Here is a 16,931-nt window from a genome sequence, read left to right as displayed (position 1 = left end):
TCGTGGATTTATCTCTGGGCTTTCTATTCTGTTCCATTGATCTATATTTCTGTCTTTGTGCCAGTACCATACTGTCTTGATGACTGTGGCTTTGTAGTAGAGTCTGAAGTCAGGCAGGTTGATTCCTCCAGTTCCATTCTTCTTTCTCAAGATTACTTTGGCTATTCGAGGTTTTTTGTATTTCCATACAAATTGTGAAATTCTTTGGTCTAGTTCTGTGAAAAATACCGTTGGTAGCTTGATAGGGATTGCATTGAATCTATAGACTGCTTTGGGTAGAATAGCCATTTTGACAATATTGATTCTTCCAATCCATGAACACGGTATGTTTCTCCATCTGTTTGTGTCCTCTTTGATTTCTTTCATCAGTGTTTTATAGTTTTCTATGTATAGGTCTTTTGTTTCTTTAGGTAGATATACTCCTAAGTATTTTATTCTTTTTGTTGCAATGGTGAATGGTATTGTTTCCTTAATTTCTCTGTTTTTTCATTGTTAGTATATAGGAATGCAAGGGATTTCTGTGTGTTAATTTTATATCCTGCAACTTTACTATATTCATTGATTAGTTCTAGTAATTTTCTGGTAGAGTCTTTAGGGTTTTCTATGTCGAGGATCATGTCATCTGCAAACAGTGAGAGTTTCACTTCTTCTTTTCCTATCTGGATTCCTTTTACTTCTTTTTCTGCTCTGATTGCTGTGGCCAAAACTTCCAACACTATGTTGAACAGTAGTGGTGAGAGTGGGCACCCTTGTCTTGTTCCTGATTTCAGGGGAAATGCTTTCAATTTTTCACCATTGAGGGTGATGCTTGCTGTGGGTTTGTCATATATAGCTTTTATTATGTTGAGGTATGTTCCTTCTATTCCTGCTTTTTGGAGAGTTTTAATCATAAATGGGTGTTGAATTTTGTCAAAGGCTTTCTCTGCATCTATTGAGAGAATCATATGGTTTTTATCTTTCAATTTGTTAATGTGGTGTATTACATTGATTGATTTGCGGATATTGAAGAATCCTTGCATTCCTGGGATAAAACCCACTTGGTCGTGGTGTATGATTTTTTTAATATGTTGTTGGATTCTGTTTGCTAGAATTTTGTTAAGGATTTTTGCATCTATGTTCATCAGTGATATTGGCCTGTAGTTTTCTTTTTTTGTGGCATCTTTGTCTGATTTTGGAATTAGGGTGATGGTGGCCTCATAGAATGAGTTTGGAAGTTTACCTTCTTCTGCAATTTTCTGGAAGAGTTTGAGTAAGGTAGGTGTTAGCTCTTCTCTAAATTTTTGGTAGAATTCAGCTGTGAAGCCATCTGGTCCTGGGCTTTTGTTTGCTGGAAGATTTTTGATTACAGTTTCGATTTCCTTGCCTGTGATGGGTCTGTTAAGATCTTCTATTTCTTCCTGGTTCAGTTTTGGAAAGTTATGCTTTTCTAAGAATTTGTCCATTTCATCCAAGTTGTCCATTTTATTGGCATAGAGCTGCTGGTAGTAGTCTCTTATGATCCTTTGTATTTCAGTGTTGTCTGTTGTGATCTCTCCATTTTCATTTCTAATTTTGTTAATTTGGTTCTTCTCTCTTTGTTTCTTAATGAGTCTTGCTAATGGTTTGTCAATTTTGTTTATGTTTTCAAAAAACCAGCTTTTAGCTTTGTTGATTTTTGCTATGGTCTCTTTAGTTTCTATTGCATTTATTTCTGCCTTAATTTTTAAGATTTCTTTCCTTCTGCTAACCCTGGGGTTCTTCATTTCTTCCTTCTCTAATTGCTTTAGGTGTAGAGTTAGGTTATTTATTTGGCTTTTTTCTTGTTTCTTGATGTAAGCCTGTAATGCTATGAACCTTCCCCTTAGCACTGCTTTTACAGTGTCCCATAGGTTTTGGGTTGTTGTGTTTTCATTTTCATTCATTTCTATACATATTTTGATTTCTTCTTTGATTTGTTGGTTATTCAGAAGCGTGTTATTTAGCCTCCAGGTGTTTGAATTTTTAACAATTTTTTTCCTGTAACTGAGATCTAATCTTACTGCACTGTGGTCAGAAAAGATGACTGGAATGATTTCAATTTTTTTGAATTTTCCAAGACTAGATTTATGGCCCAGGATGTGATCTATTCTGGAGAAGGTTCCGTGTGCACTTGAGAAAAAGGTGAAGTTGATTGTTTTGGGGTGAAATGTCCTATAGATATCAATTAGGTCTAGCTGGTCCATTGTGTCATTTAAAGTTTGTGTTTCCTTGTTAATTTTCTGTGTAGTTGATCTATCCATAGTTGTGAGTGGGGTATTAAAGTCTCCCACTATTATTGTGTTACTATTAATTTCCTCTTTCATACTCGTTAGTGTTTGCCGTACATATTGCGGTGCTCCTATGTTGGGTGCATATATATTTATAATTGTTATATCTTCTTCTTGGATTGATCCTTTGATCATTATGTAGTGTCCTTCTTTGTCTCTTTTCACAGCTTTTATTTGAAAGTCTATTTTATCTGATATGAGTATTGCGACTCCTGCTTTCTTTTGGTCTCCATTTGCATGAAATATTTTTTTCCAGCCCTTCACTTTTAGTCTGTATGTGTCTCTTGTTTTGAGGTGGGTCTCTTGTAGACAGCATATATGGGGGTCTTGTTTTTGTATCCATTCAGCCAATCTTTGTCTTTTGGTTGGGGCATTCAACCCATTTACATTTAAGGTAATTATTGATAGGTGTGGTCCCGTTGCCATTTACTTTGTTGTTTTGGGTTCACATTTATACAACCTTTCTGCATTTCCTGTCTAGAGAAGATCCTTTAGCATTTGTTGAAGAGCTGGTTTGGTGGTGCTGAATTCTCTCAGCTTTTGCTTATCTGTAAAGCTTTTGAGTTCTCCTTCATATCTGAATGAGATCCTTGCTGGATACAGTAATCTAGGTTGTAGGTTATTCTCTTTCATTACTTTCAGGACGTCCTGCCATTCCCTTCTGGCCTGGAGGGTTTCTACTGATAGATCAGCTGTTATCCTTATGGGAATCCCTTTGTGTGTTATTTGTTGTTTTTCCCTTGCTGCTTTTAATATTTGTTCTTTGTGTTTGATCTTTGTTAGTTTGATTAATATGTGTCTTGGGGTGTTTCACCTTGGGTTTATCCTGTTTGGGACTCTCTGGGTTTCTTGGACTTGGGTGGCTATTTCCTTCCCCATTTTAGGGAAGTTTTCAGCTATTATCTCCTCGAGTATTTTCTCATGGCCTTTCTTTTTGTCTTCTTCTTCTGGAACTCCTATGATTCGAATGTTGGGGCGTTTCACAGTGTCCCAGAGGTCCCTGAGGTTGTCCTCATTTCTTTTGATCCTTTTTTCTTTTTTCCTCTCTGCTTCATTTATTTCCACCATTTTATCTTCTACCTCACTTATCCTATCTTCTGCCTCCGTTATTCTACTCTTGGTTCCCTCCAAAGTGTTTTTGATCTCATTCATTGCATTGTTCATTTTTAATTGACTTTTTTATTTCTTCTAGGTCTTTATTAAACAATTCTTGTGTCTTTTCAATCTTTGTCTCCAGGCTATTTATCTGTAACTCCATTTTGTTTTCAAGATTTTGGATCATTTTTATTATCATTATTCTAAATTCTTTTTCAGGTAGATTCCCTATCTCCTCCTCTTTTGTTTGACTTGGTGGGCATTTTTCATGTTCCTTTACCTGTTGGGTATTTCTTTGCCTTTTCATCTTGTTTAGATTGCTGTGTATGGAGTGGGCTTTCTGTATTCTGGGGGTCTGTGGTTCCTTTTTATTGTGGAGGATTTACCCAGTGGGTGGGGTTAAACGATTGGCTTGTCAAGGTTTCCCGGTTAGGGAAGCTTGAGTCAGTATTCTGGTGCGTGGAACTTGATTTCTTCTCTTTGGAGAGCAATGGAGTGCCCAGTAATGAGTTTTGAGATGGGTCTATGTGTTAGGTGTGACCTTGGGCAGCCTGTATGTTGACATTCGGGGCTATGTTCCTGTGTTGCTGGAGAATTTGTGTGGTATGTCTTGCTCTAAAACTTATTGGCTCTTGGGTGGTGGTTGGTGTCAGTGTAGGTATGGAGGCTTTTGGACGGTCACTTATTACTTAAAGTTCCATGTAGTCAGGAGTTTTCTGGTGTTCTCAGGTTTTGGGCTTAAGTTTCCTGCCTCTGGATTTCAGTTTTATTCTTCCTGTAGTCTCAGGACTTCTCCAACTATACAGCACTGATAATAAAACTTCTAGGTTAATGGCGAAAAGATTCTCCCCCGTTAGGGACACCCAGAGAGGTTCACAGAGTTACATGAACAGGAGAAAAGGGAGGAGGGAGATAGAGATGAGCAGGAGGAGAAAAAGGGGGACTCAAGAGGAGAGAGACAGATCTACGCAGCTGTCTGTTCCCAGAGTGTTCTCCGTATCTCAGACACCTACAAGGATTCACAGAATTGGATTGGGAAGAGAAGGGGAAAGGAGGAAATAGAGGTGTTCTGAGGTAGAAAACAGAGAGTCAAGATTGGGAGAGAATAATCTTCGGTTTAAAGATAGGGCTTCTCTTTTTTTTTTTTTTGTAAGGTTATAGTGTAGTGAAAATGAAAATGAAGAGTAGTAGAGGAGTACTAGAGGACTTTAAAAGAAATAAGAGAAAAAGAAAAATAGAAAATAAAAGAGAAAACGGAAAGAAAAAAAAAGAAGAAAAAAGAAAAAAAAAAACACAAAAAAAGAAAGAAAGAAAAAAAAAATTTTTTTTCCCCTAATTAAAAAAATCGTAAAAATCTCTGAAAATGAAAGTTAAGGAGTAATGGGGGAGTAATAGGGAATTTTAAAGGAAAATAAAAGAGAAAAAAGAAAAAATATAAAAAGAAAAAAAAAATTTTTTTTTTCCTTACTTAGAAAAAAAAAAAGTAAAAATATATCTAGGAATTTCTCTGGAGCTGTTGCGGTCAGCGTGGGTTCGGCTCAGTTTCAGATAGCTCCTCGTTCCAGCTTACACTTCTCGATATCTACAGCGCCCTTCCGGTGAAGTCGGTGTTTTCTACAGGGATTTTAATCTGTTGCACCAGTCCCTTCTGAAGCGGTTCCCTTTGTTTATTTGGCTTCTGTTTGCCGGTCTCTTCAGAGCCTCATTTCCGCCCTGACACAGGCGGGCGGAGGTGGACTCTTATTCAGGTAGCTAGTTCCGTTGCGCTGCTGGGAGGGGCTGGCTGCGGGGATGGGCTGGCGCTGCGGGGCGGGGCTGACGCTGCGGGGAGGGGCTGGCCCTGCGGGGGCGGGCTGGCGCTGCCGGGAGGGGCTGACGCTGCTTTCTCCGTATGCGCTGCTCAGGCTCCCGGCTGTTCTATATGGAGCGCGCCCCGCGCTGCGCTAGGTTCCAGCCCTCGGGTGTTACACAAAAGCGCGGAAGGAAAAGCTGCGCCTGCTCTCTGTGCCTTCCCCGTCAGAGCGGTCCAGGCAGCGAGGGGCTTGATGGGCGCGCTATCCCCAGGTGTGGCGCACTCACTCCCTTCCGCGGACCCAGTCTCAGTTTCCGCTGGCGCCAGTCGGGTGTGCGCGCCTTCCGCCCTCTGCGTCCCCAGCCCCAGTCCCCGCCCGCGCCGGTCGGGTGCCTGCGCCCTGTGTCTCACCGCGACCTTCCCCTCCCCCCTGCCTCCTGTCTCCGGCGGGGCTGGGCCGGTCCGCAGCCTGCGAGCTCTTCTCGGGACTTTCTCCGTCCCTTTGTTCTGCGAACGGCCGGCAGTGTGTTCCGGCCGGTTAATTTTCTCTCTCTCTTTTGGTCTCCCACAGTTCAAGTTGGCACCTCACAGAAGCTCCCTCCGATTGTCCTCAGGGCACTCAGGCCCGGACCCTAGCCCAAGCAAGGCCGTCTAAGACTCCCTTCCGGGACGGGTCTCCGTCCTTAGCTCTTTTGTCTCACTTTTTATCTTTTATATTTTGTCCTACCTCCTTTCGAAGACAATGGTCTGCTTTTCTGGGCACCTGATGACCTCAGCTAGCGATCAGAAGTTGTTTTGTGAAGTTTGCTCTGCATTCAGTTATTCTTTTGATGAATTTGTAGGAGAGAAAGTGGTCTCCCCGTCCTACTCCTCCGCCATCTTGGCTCCTCCCTCCCTTTCACACTTTTCTATAAGGCAAGTTTAGTGGTGACGAACTCGCTAAGTCTGGGAAAGTCTTTATCTTGCCTTCATTGTTAAAGGACAGTTTTGCTGTGTATGGTATTCTTGGTTAGCAGTTTTTCTTTAGCATTTTGGATATATCTTACCACTCCCTCTAAACCTCCAGGGTTTCTGCTGAGAAATCTGATAATATTAGCCTTATTTTTTTATATGATGAGTCATTTTTCTCTTGCTGCTTTCAAAATCCTCTCTTTATAATTTTTGACATTTTATAATTATAATATGTCTCACTATAAGTCAACCCAGCTTGGGTCTTTTGGGCTTCATCAATTTGTATGTCCACTTCATTCCCCAGATTTGGGAAGTTTTCAGTCATTATTTCCTTACATAAGTTTTCTGTCTCTTTTTGTTTCTGGGACTCTAATAATACATATCAGATTGGTTCACTTGAAGATGTACCACAAATATCATAGGCTTTCTTCAGTCTTTTTCATTCTTTTTTTTTTCATTCCTCTGACTAGATAATTTCAAATTATTTGTTTTCAAGTTCATTGCTTCACTCTTCTATTTTGATCAAGTCTGCTGTTGAAGCTACCCTTTAAACTTTTTGGTTGTTGTATTCTTCAGCTCCAGAATAAAAATTGCTTCTTTTCTATTGTTCTCTTTGTTGAACTTCTCATTTTTTCTTATATTATTTTCCTGATTTCATTTGGTTATCTATTTTTTTTCTCTTGTAACTCACTGAAGTGCTTTAAAACAGTTTTTGAACTTTTTTAGGAACTTTATAGGTCTCCATTTCTTTGAAATTGGCTATGGGAGCTTTATTTTGTTGTTTGGTGTCCTGTTTCTAGATTCTTCATATTTCTTGTAGTCTTGCATTATTGTTGTGCATTTGAAGAAACTGTCACTTCCTCCTTTCTTTACAGACTAACTTCACCAGTCAGCTCAGCCAGATATTTTAGGTAGTCTGGTTGGTCGGATCCATAGGTGGGCTGGTTGGTGGACCTGCTTCCAGTTTCCATGGACAGGTCACATTATTTTTGAGAACTTCCTAAAAAGTAAATATTCTTTTTACCCATCTAAACAGCAGAGAGTTTTTAGGTCCTATCTAGTGGGACCTAATTTACACTGGAGGGACAGGAAATCCCTCTCTCTGAATGTGTGTTTTAGTTTTAGATTTTGATTCATAAAAAAGTACTACAAGCCAAAAAAAAAAAAAAGTACTACAAGTAAAATGTAATTTTTTCAATGAGAAATAATTTTATGGATATATATTTAAATAGTAAGCAAATTTTGTATTGATAAATATGAAATCTAATATAGAGTTAAAATATAAAATGACATTTTATTTCTAAAAATACATCAATTTAAAACATTAGAAAAATATGTAAAACAAAAATTCCTTGTATGTCTTAATTTATTCATACTACTATGAATATTTTGGTGTATTTATTTCAATTATTTTTCTCTATGACTAGAAATAGTAAAGCATTTGGTATCATATTCTCCAATAATGTTCTACAATTTCACTTTTAATCACATTTTCACAGTATTTGTGTATGTTTCTAACAAGTAATCTATGTTTACATTATTTCTTTATTTGTTCACAGGCATTTGCCTGGTGGCCTGATTTATTGGCAGAGCATGCAGAGAAATTTTGGGCTTTATTCACAGTAGATATGGATACAGCACTTGAAGCCCAGCCACAAGACTCCTGGGACAGTTTTCCTCTTTTCCAACTGCTTAATAATTTCCTCAGAAATGACGGTAAGCATTTGTATTTCTTTTAGTGTGTTAAATGAGGAAGAGGAGAGAACATCGTGTGTGTAAGTGTGTATTTACAGAGTTCTAGCACTCACTCAACAAGGATCGACCCAGGTAACATGTTTACTCATTCCCCAGGTGTATCTGGCTAGTGTCCACGGGAGGCCAGCAACACTCACATTGTTCCACTGGCCCCAAAGTTGCTCTTATGCCTACCCTCCTGCCTTCAGGATTAGCGATAACACAGGGACCTTCTCACTGTACCTTGTGAATCAGAAAATCGTCAAAGATCAATATTTCTTAAGTACCTGAGAATGCTAACATCCCTGAAATACATCCTAGAAACTTATTATTCTAGATGTCCTACCATATCAAGGCTTCTGCTAATCCACAGTGTGCTAATGTTTGCGGACCAGATTTGGTTCTACAGATGATAGTAATGTTGCCCTGTGGTATGGCTTGCTCTCTCTCATTTAGAAATTAAAGAGAATATAAAGGTTCTCTACTGAGACATTTTTTTTCCAGTGCAGTAATAACTTTTATCATGATTCTGGTCCGTGGTCTTCTAGCAGATTGTATCGACACAGGTTTTCATCAGAGATTTTGTAGGTGTTTCTTAGCATGTAGTTTCCTGTGGGCCTTTCCTATGATGATTTTTTTAGATGCAGACACAGAGAACAGACTTGTGGACACAGTAGGGCAAGAGAGGGTGGGAAGAATTGAGAGAGTAGCATTGACATGAATACACTACCAAGTGTAAAATAGATAGCTAGTGGGAAGCTGCTTTCTAGCACAGGGAGCTCAGCTTGGTGCTCTGTGATGGCCTCCAGGGGTAGGAGGGAGGCTCAACAGGCAGGTTGTATATGTATACGTATTATCTGATTCACTTTTCTGTACAGCAGAATCTAATACGATGTTACAAAGCAATTATACTCCAATTAGAAAGTGTAATTTTTTTTTTTTTAATTTCCCTTCAACTTAAGTTTGGTTTCTACTGGCAGCCTTTGCTTCAACATTAGTAGTGGTCTTGGGGTTGCTAGTTCCCTATTCTAGAACATTCCTCTCACTATAAGCCAGGTTAAACTCCGTGTCCTCCTAACCTCTGGTCCTGACTTATTCTGTTAAGTCAGTGGAATTGTCCTTCTTTTGTTGCATATGTTCTTTTCCCAGCCATTATTCCCAGTCATTTAACTCTTAGCATTTTCATGCCCATTACCATTCTTATCAGCTTCCCCTAAAAAGACCTCACTCCATTTTGCAATATTGCTCTGGAGTGTGGTGCTAAGTAGAACACAGTGCCCACAACAGGACTTGAATAACCCAGGCCCCAGAGAGCTCCCCATCTTCTGCCTTGTCTTCCTGCAGCCCACGACTGCCCTCTCTTTCCCCGGAGCTCAGTCACACCGGTGATACAGTTCACACTTGCTGTCTTTGAAAACTCCAGATCTTTTTACTTCTCTCTTTCCAGGATATCACTACTCTGTATTTCTAGGTTTAAACTTAAGTCATTTTTTGGACTTTTATCTTTTTTTTTAAATTACTCTATTGATTTTGTTCATCACTCTAGTCCATCATTTCTTACCTTCCTTTGGTTATTCATCCCTTTGAGTCTATGCTACAACTACAAGTCTTTTATTGGGAAAAAAACATCTACATAGATATGAAATTGTGTGTAATATTGGACTCCCCATGGACATGTGTATTTTGGATATCAGGGTAGGAACCTTTGTTTTAGTAACAGGGGCATCATGTGGTAGTAATTAATAACATGGGCTTTAGTGCCCAACAGATTCACATCTGTCTCTGCTAGTTGCTACCTGACCTTTGACAATCACTTAATCTTGGTAAACTTTAAGTTCTTTATCTATAAAATAAAGAAACAATAGTACGTACAGTGTCATTGGTGGTGAGGATTAAAGAACGCAATAGCTCATGTAAAATGAATGCTAAATAACTATTTTAGATATTAATCAGTTAAAACTTCAATCGTGATTCCTTTGGCCATCTTTTCATTCTCTTATCCAATTTAATTTCCAAAAACGTCTTATTAAAAAGTCAAAGAACTAAGCTACAATTCCTACTTCAGTTTCAGCAACAATGTCTGCTCTTAGGAGTTGCTACACCCACAGTTATCCATATGTGAATTATTTATTCTGCAAATTGTCTTCAGCCAGTTTTTAAGTTCTAGTTTAGTTCCCTCCTGCCAGGTAGCAGACTTCAAATGACCTTCTTCTTTCCCAGCCTCTTATCATCATTTTTTTCTGCTAAGAAATTACAAGTCAGGTTTAATATTATCTTACGATAAATATATAGCAATAAACCTGCTGCCAAAAATGATGAATGTATTATACATTAAGTCCCTAAATGAAAATAAATAAGTATAGGATTATTTCTAACATTGCTTTTCTCCACTTGCGTGAAAATTCAAGAATCAACCATATTTAGATTTATTAGAGGGTTATTTTAAGATGAAAGTACTTATTAATGCTCACAGTAAAGATGATTTAACTTATTCAATATATTGCAATTTATTTATAGAGAAAGCAAAATATGTTATAGGTTTCTTAGAAATTTTCTTTGGGAACCTCTGCTGTAATGCCAATAAATTAGCATCTTTTAAATTTTATTTTTAAGATCTCTTAAAATGGCCAAAAAAAAACATTAAAAAGAGAAAAATTGATTTTTAAAAGAGAAATGTGATTTTTAACCAAATGTTTAATTCAAAAGAATGTCATATTGCTCTCCTGTATAAACCATTTATATAATATTGGCTACTATCAAATGCATAACATCGTGTGTTTCGTCATTTTTGTACATGTTACTTAATCACAAGCACTTATTAATGATCTCTTTTGAGTGCTGTCCATTTGGGGGACAAGTCTGGATCTAGGTTTGATTATTCAGTGATTAACATATTTTAGAAAGCATCAATTATTTCAGAGAAAAACAGCTCCTCTGTGTAGTCAGGTAAATAGAAAAGTTCCCCTGTGCCATAATTTCCTTTTGGTATTGGGAAAAGGATGTGGTCTGGGGAATTGAAATAGAACACAGTAACTTTCAACTCAAACTCAAAAGTTACCATCCAAAGTCAAGACCGCTTAGTATTAATAATATCTCACTAGATGCTAAGACATAATTTTTTTTGCTTGTAGTATAGTGATGAAGAATATTATAATAATGAAGGTTATTGTTAATAGTTATGTGTTTGTTTTATTAAATTCCTGAAATGTTCAGATGGTCGTTTAGTGAATTCAGTTCAAATGTTAAATGTCAACCTAAAGCTGCCCCCAAATTGTCCTTTTGGAAAGTTTATGGGAAAACATAAAATTTCTACCCTTTTACCACCGTGTCCCCAAAGAAAAATTCTTACATCACTGCCATGGTATGACAGTTTTTACCATATTGACCCAATTAGAATTATAATCCAAATAGTAATTAATTTCAATCTTAACTAGCCAGGGGTAAAATAGGAACAGATTGCTCTGAACTGTCCAATCTTGTTAGGTGAGATGATTTGTTGAATAGTAGTGCTTGCTATTACCCCGGAGAAGGCAATGGCAACCCACTCCAGTACTCTTGCCTGGAAAATCCCATGGACGGAGGAGCCTGGTGGGCTACAGCCCATGGGGTCACTAAGAGTCATACATGACTGAGAGACTTCACTTTCCCTTTTCACTTTCATGCATTGGAGAAGGAAATGGCAACCCACTCCAGTGTTCTTGTCTGGAGAATCCCAGGGACGGGGGAGCCAGGTGGGCTGCCAGACGTCTATGGGGTCGCACAGAGTCGGACACGACTGAAGCGACTTAGCAGCAGCAGCAGCAGCTGTTACCCCACATGTGGCATACCACGAATTATACAAAAATTTTAAATGGCTGTGATTTATTATTAATAATGTCACATACTTATGTCTGCTTTTCCAAAATAAAAATTACTAATGTGTCTCTAACAGAGATATTAGTTAGAATGGGTGCTTTATTTGTGATTGGAAGCTTTATAGCTGAGTTGTCTTTGTTTTCTAATGAATAATTTAGCTATTCACACTGAATATTTACCATCTTTATTTCGTGAAAGCATTTATGCTTTGATATTTAAAAATAAGTGTTTATCTTTAGGGGAGCGGAGAGGATCTTAAGCAAGTATCTTCATTTTCCATCTAGGAGGCGAGGCACCTCGGCTGGGGCTTGCTGACAGGAAACCAGTAGAGCAGTGAGTTGGAGCCTGACCACTTGGTCTGCAATAACAGACGCAATTCTGGGGACATTAGAAAATAAGATAATGTCTTTAAAGATAGTAGATTCTTTAAGCTTTTGAAAGTGAAAGTGTTAGTCACTCAGTCACGGCTGACTCTTTGTGACCCCATGAACTGTAACCCACCAGGTTCCTCTGTCCATGGAATTCTCCAGGCAAGAATACCAGAGTAGGTTGCCATTTCCTTCTCCAGGGTGTATTCCTGACCCAGGGATCGAACCAGGGTATCCTGCATCACAGACACATTCTTTACCATCTGTAAAGAGAAGCCCACTAAAACTTATATTCCTGCCTAATAAGTTTATCAGGGCCTTGAGTTATAGAGGTAGAAGTAGGTTGGTTAAAGCATGCAGAAAGGACCAGATAAAGTATTGTCTTAGCATGTACACTGTAAAACATCCATGACAAGAATTCCAGGGGCTGGACAAATTAGAGGGGAAAGGGATTCAAGATAGCGAATTTGGTTGCTGTTTTAAGAAGGGGAAGCAAAGAATTGTGTCTGGGGTAGGTGTGTTTCCTTCCAGTTGTGCATGATTAGGAAAAGTCTTAGACTTGAGAATCCTTGGAGATGCGACATGATTTTCCTCAAGGGAAGAGTACCAGCTACACCACAATTTTAGCTACTGTCCCCAATCTCCTGCCCCTCACAGGCTCATCCACTGGTTCCCAGAGCAGAACTGATGAAGAAAACCAACTTGGGCTCCTTCATTTCTGTCCAGAAAAGACTGAACTCCCGTTTGCCTCTCCACCCTGCCTCCATCCATCCTGATGCACTCTCCCCAACTAATGCCTTAATTAGATGGATAATCACTTTAAATGGTATCTAAGGAAACAGTTTTGAAAAAGAGATGACATTAAAATTAGTGAAAATAAATGTTTTCATAATGAAGCAATTAGCATGATAGTTGAATGATCCTGAATGACTGTGAAGCTGGTACAAATAGACTCTATCCTTGTGTGCTATTTTCCACAATTGTCCTGTGGATAATAGGTAGGGCTAGTGACTGCTTCTGACAAATTAAAGCCATCTGCAAATAGCACAAATCTTTCCTCTCAGGACTACCGAAAGGCAAACCCTTGGAGCTAGTCACCTTTTAATCTGTGGATATGCTAGCAAGTGGCAAATGACCATTCTATTGGGAACTGATTCCCGGGTGAAAAATACCATGGCGCTTCTTCTTTAATTAACAGCCTTTTTCACATTGCTAGCACATTAAAGCCGTCCCAAAGAACACCCGTGCTTGTATAATCAGCGTCACAGCATCTCTGCCTAAACGAATAATAAATGTTCAGGTTCTATACTAAGTGAAAACCTATTCTCCAAGACTTTCACCTTCATAAAGATGGGCTCATGAAAATCGAAAAAAGAAAAATTGGAATGTGGTCTCATGAGGATAAAAAGGCTAGTGTTAATAATTAACAAGGAGAGTGAAGTGGAGTCAAATTAGCCATAATAGAGCCCAGAGTGACTGGCAAAGTCACCTCTCATTATCAAAAAACTCATTAAGAAATGAAGAGGTGGAAATCCCGCTGGGTTATTCTCACACTTCGGCTGTATCAGAGATTATTTTTCAGATTTCTTTCAAATGAAGAACTGTTAGGTCACCATATTGTATATTAGGTTAATCTTCAAGCTTTGAAATGTGGCGGGCTGGCACCTGCACGTCGTTCTTCTTCAGTGCTTAAATGAGCTGTACGTCTGAAATTCACAAATTAGTGTTTACAGATAGGTCTGTACATGCATCTACTAGGAACAGTTGAATGTAACTTCTAGATTATAGCAGGGCTGTGTGCCCACTTAGATTTATAACGCTCTTACAAACGATGAAATGACCAGTAAAATGCAAAAATGACCCCGATCCCAAAGTTGATTAAATTCAGAATTGTGTGTCAAACTTGTTTTACCCACCAGTACAGTAAAAGGAAGGTAAATGCAATGAGTCACTACCTTTCTTTATATTGAATTCTTCTCTCGAATCTTTACTACATGTAGACATTAAATTTTAATCTGTTTGTATATTTTCTTAGAAGTTAGTGTTACAGCCATACTTAATTGTTTCCATTACCAGGACGGTATTGAGGGACATAACCCCAAAGATCAGAAGGCTGTGTGTAACTGGAGTAAAATTCCAGACTTTCCCATTTGGCTTTAATACTAATCTCATGAAAGACAGCATGAGAATTGCTAGACCACAAGACTTTCTGTTTATTTTTGCCTTAAGCATTGCTGAATGTTCCCAGGTAGCTCTGTGGTAAAGAATCTGCCTGCCAATCAGGAGGCACCAGTTCAATCCCTGGGTCAGGAAGATCCCCTGAAGAAGGAGATGGCAACCCACTCCAGTATTCTTTTTGGGAAAATCCCTTGGACAGAGGAGCCCGGCAGGCTACAGTCCATGGCATCCCAAAAGAGTTGGACATGACTGAGGACTAAAACAGAAGTTGCTGAATGATTATGTTACTTTATTTTTCCCTGAGTTAATTCTTCAAGAAACAGGGTCTGAATGCCTGCAATTTACTAACTCTCAGTCACCTTACTGATACATGAATAAAAAACAATTCCTGCCCTTGAAAAGGATATAATCTAATGGAGATGGGCATATACTACTATGCCCATCCATGGGCGCTACTATGGGCACTACTAACTATAATGCAGCAGATTATAAAGCTGCAATTCAATTATATGTACTATGTGCTATGACATTTTTAATTATAGTTTTAAACTTGGATTTGTTGGATTTGTTGCCCCCCCAAATTATAAACATTATAACATCAGTGCTCTCACTCCTTCTAACCTCCTATCTCAAGGGAGAGAGAGACTTTTTAACAAGTGCCCTGGACTACTATGGTGGTCTAGTGGCTAAGACTCTGCATTCCTAATGCAAATCCCTGGTCAGGGAACTAGATCCCATGTGCTGTAACTAAAAGATACTGCCTGCCATGACTAAGACATGGTACAGCCAAATAAATAGTTTTTTTTTAAGTGCACTGAGAGGAAAGGGAGGGTTGGGTGTGGTTTTAGGAGGTTCTCATCCCAATATGATATAAATTAAATATTACCAAACTATATAAAATTGCTGATCATGTTTTTAATTAATGGAGAATAAAACCTGAAGCATTCTCTATTTTACTTAAACTTCAGTGGGATGCTCTCAGAGTTTCCTTTAGGGGTGGGATTTTTATTGATACTTACTCAGTAAACACATATTTACTGAGTGGCTATTTAATGTCCCAGACTCGTGGTTGGGTACTGTTCCTATATTTGAGTGGGGAGTACATTTGGTTTGCTTTTGTGTGTGTGTGTGTTTTCTTTTTACATAATGCTGTTTTAGGCTACAGTCCTCCTGGCTTTTTTCCTGAAGTTCATATTCATACTTCATATGATGGGGATCCCATTATATGCATCTGTCAACAGGGAGAAAGTGAAAGTTGCTCAGTTGAGTTCGACTCTTTGCAACCCCATGGACTCCATGGAATTCTCCAGGCCAGCATGCTGGAGTGGGTAGCCTTTCCCCTCTCCCTAAAGGAGATACATGAACCCTAAACATGATTCATGAACTCTTTTATCTGCTTATTCTAAATTTTTCCAGTGATTATTGTCTTAGTAACTGTTACTAATTGGATCAAGTTTAAATTCTCTGTTGAAATCTGACTGTTAAAAGCCTATGACAAGTACTTTTGTAAATGTAAGACTCTTTGGGGTATGTAAATAATCAACACTAATTAATTATTGGGATTAATTAATTAATTAATGCTTAAAATAATTGGGCACATCTGCACCCCAGTTTACCTTTTATTTAAGCATTTTACTTTTTTTTTTTTTTTGCCATTTCTAATTGTACCATTGGGCTTGATGTCACTGATGCTTTCCTATTTTCAACAAGGTGGTATTTGAAAAACATGGAATCTTTTGGAAAAAAATACTTTTATCAACAAAGTAGATGCTGGTCCTCCACTTATGTTCTCATAACTGCTATGTGAGAATCCTTCTGAGCAGTTCTTTCTACTTCCACACCTCTGGTATAAGGTCACAACATTCTTAGATGATGCCATGTTGCAAACCTGCCTCTTCCAATGAGCTGTTGCAGTGAATGCCTTGTAAAGGCCTGATTTGGACAGGTGGCAGTCCCACATCCTAACCCATCCTTATTACACCATATGGGGAAGATAGAAGCACTCATTCTGCTGCCTGGGGCTACATATTAAGAGAGCTTTTGACAATGTCTGGTAGGAGTGGGATGCAAACTGGCATATGGGCAACTGAGAAACGGAGCATACATTTACATACACAAGTATAGTGTTGTCTGTATCCAAGGAGTCTTGCTTTTTGAAGCCAAGTCCTCTGTCTCTCTTTACCTTTCTATGTGTATTTTCTCTTCATTTCTTCTCATTTTTCCTCTTCCTTTCTCTCCTCCGTCCCATCTCTCCCTTCATCCTTCCTTGCCTTTTACCAAAGAAGTAGTACTACCAGTTGCCAATTTTTTAAAACTGTGGAACTTGGGTTTATAATTTGATATTTTTAATAAAAAAGGAAAACTCTGCTAAAACGTGAGGAAACTTTTGGTCAGCATTCAACACTGGTGACCATACTTAGGAAATAATGGAAATCTCCATTTTCTCCTAATTCTGCGGGATGTAATAGTCTGCTGTCAAGTCATAACTGAACAGAAGAAATACTCCCTTTGGTACATTCACTAAAATAAGAGACATAGAATTCCCTGGGGGTCCAGTGGTTAGGATTCCAGGCTTCCATTGCTGGGACCCTGGGTTTGATCACTGGTCAGGTAATTAAGATCCCACAAGCGTGCCCAAAGGAATAATAATGATGGAATGAGAGACAAAAATTG

General features: G+C 38.7%; 1 protein-coding gene across 23 annotated transcripts in view; it reads left to right on the top strand.

The window, feature by feature from the left end:
• CADPS2 (calcium dependent secretion activator 2) overlaps nucleotides 1-16,931 on the top strand; it is a 571,224-nt gene that overhangs the window by 472,534 nt on the left and 81,759 nt on the right. For all 23 annotated transcript variants that reach the window (XM_043872603.1, XM_043872601.1, XM_043872591.1 and 20 more), the window contains one exon: nucleotides 7,683-7,839. In XM_043872603.1, the coding sequence (XP_043728538.1) occupies nucleotides 7,683-7,839 (157 nt within the window). The remainder of the gene's footprint in view (nucleotides 1-7,682; nucleotides 7,840-16,931) is intronic.

The sequence above is a fragment of the Cervus elaphus genome, chromosome 18 (assembly GCF_910594005.1).
Source record: "Cervus elaphus chromosome 18, mCerEla1.1, whole genome shotgun sequence".
NCBI classification, from domain to species: domain Eukaryota; kingdom Metazoa; phylum Chordata; class Mammalia; order Artiodactyla; family Cervidae; genus Cervus; species Cervus elaphus.
The sequence above is the reverse complement of the archived record's forward strand: the minus strand, read 5'-3'. Positions and strand labels throughout refer to the sequence as shown.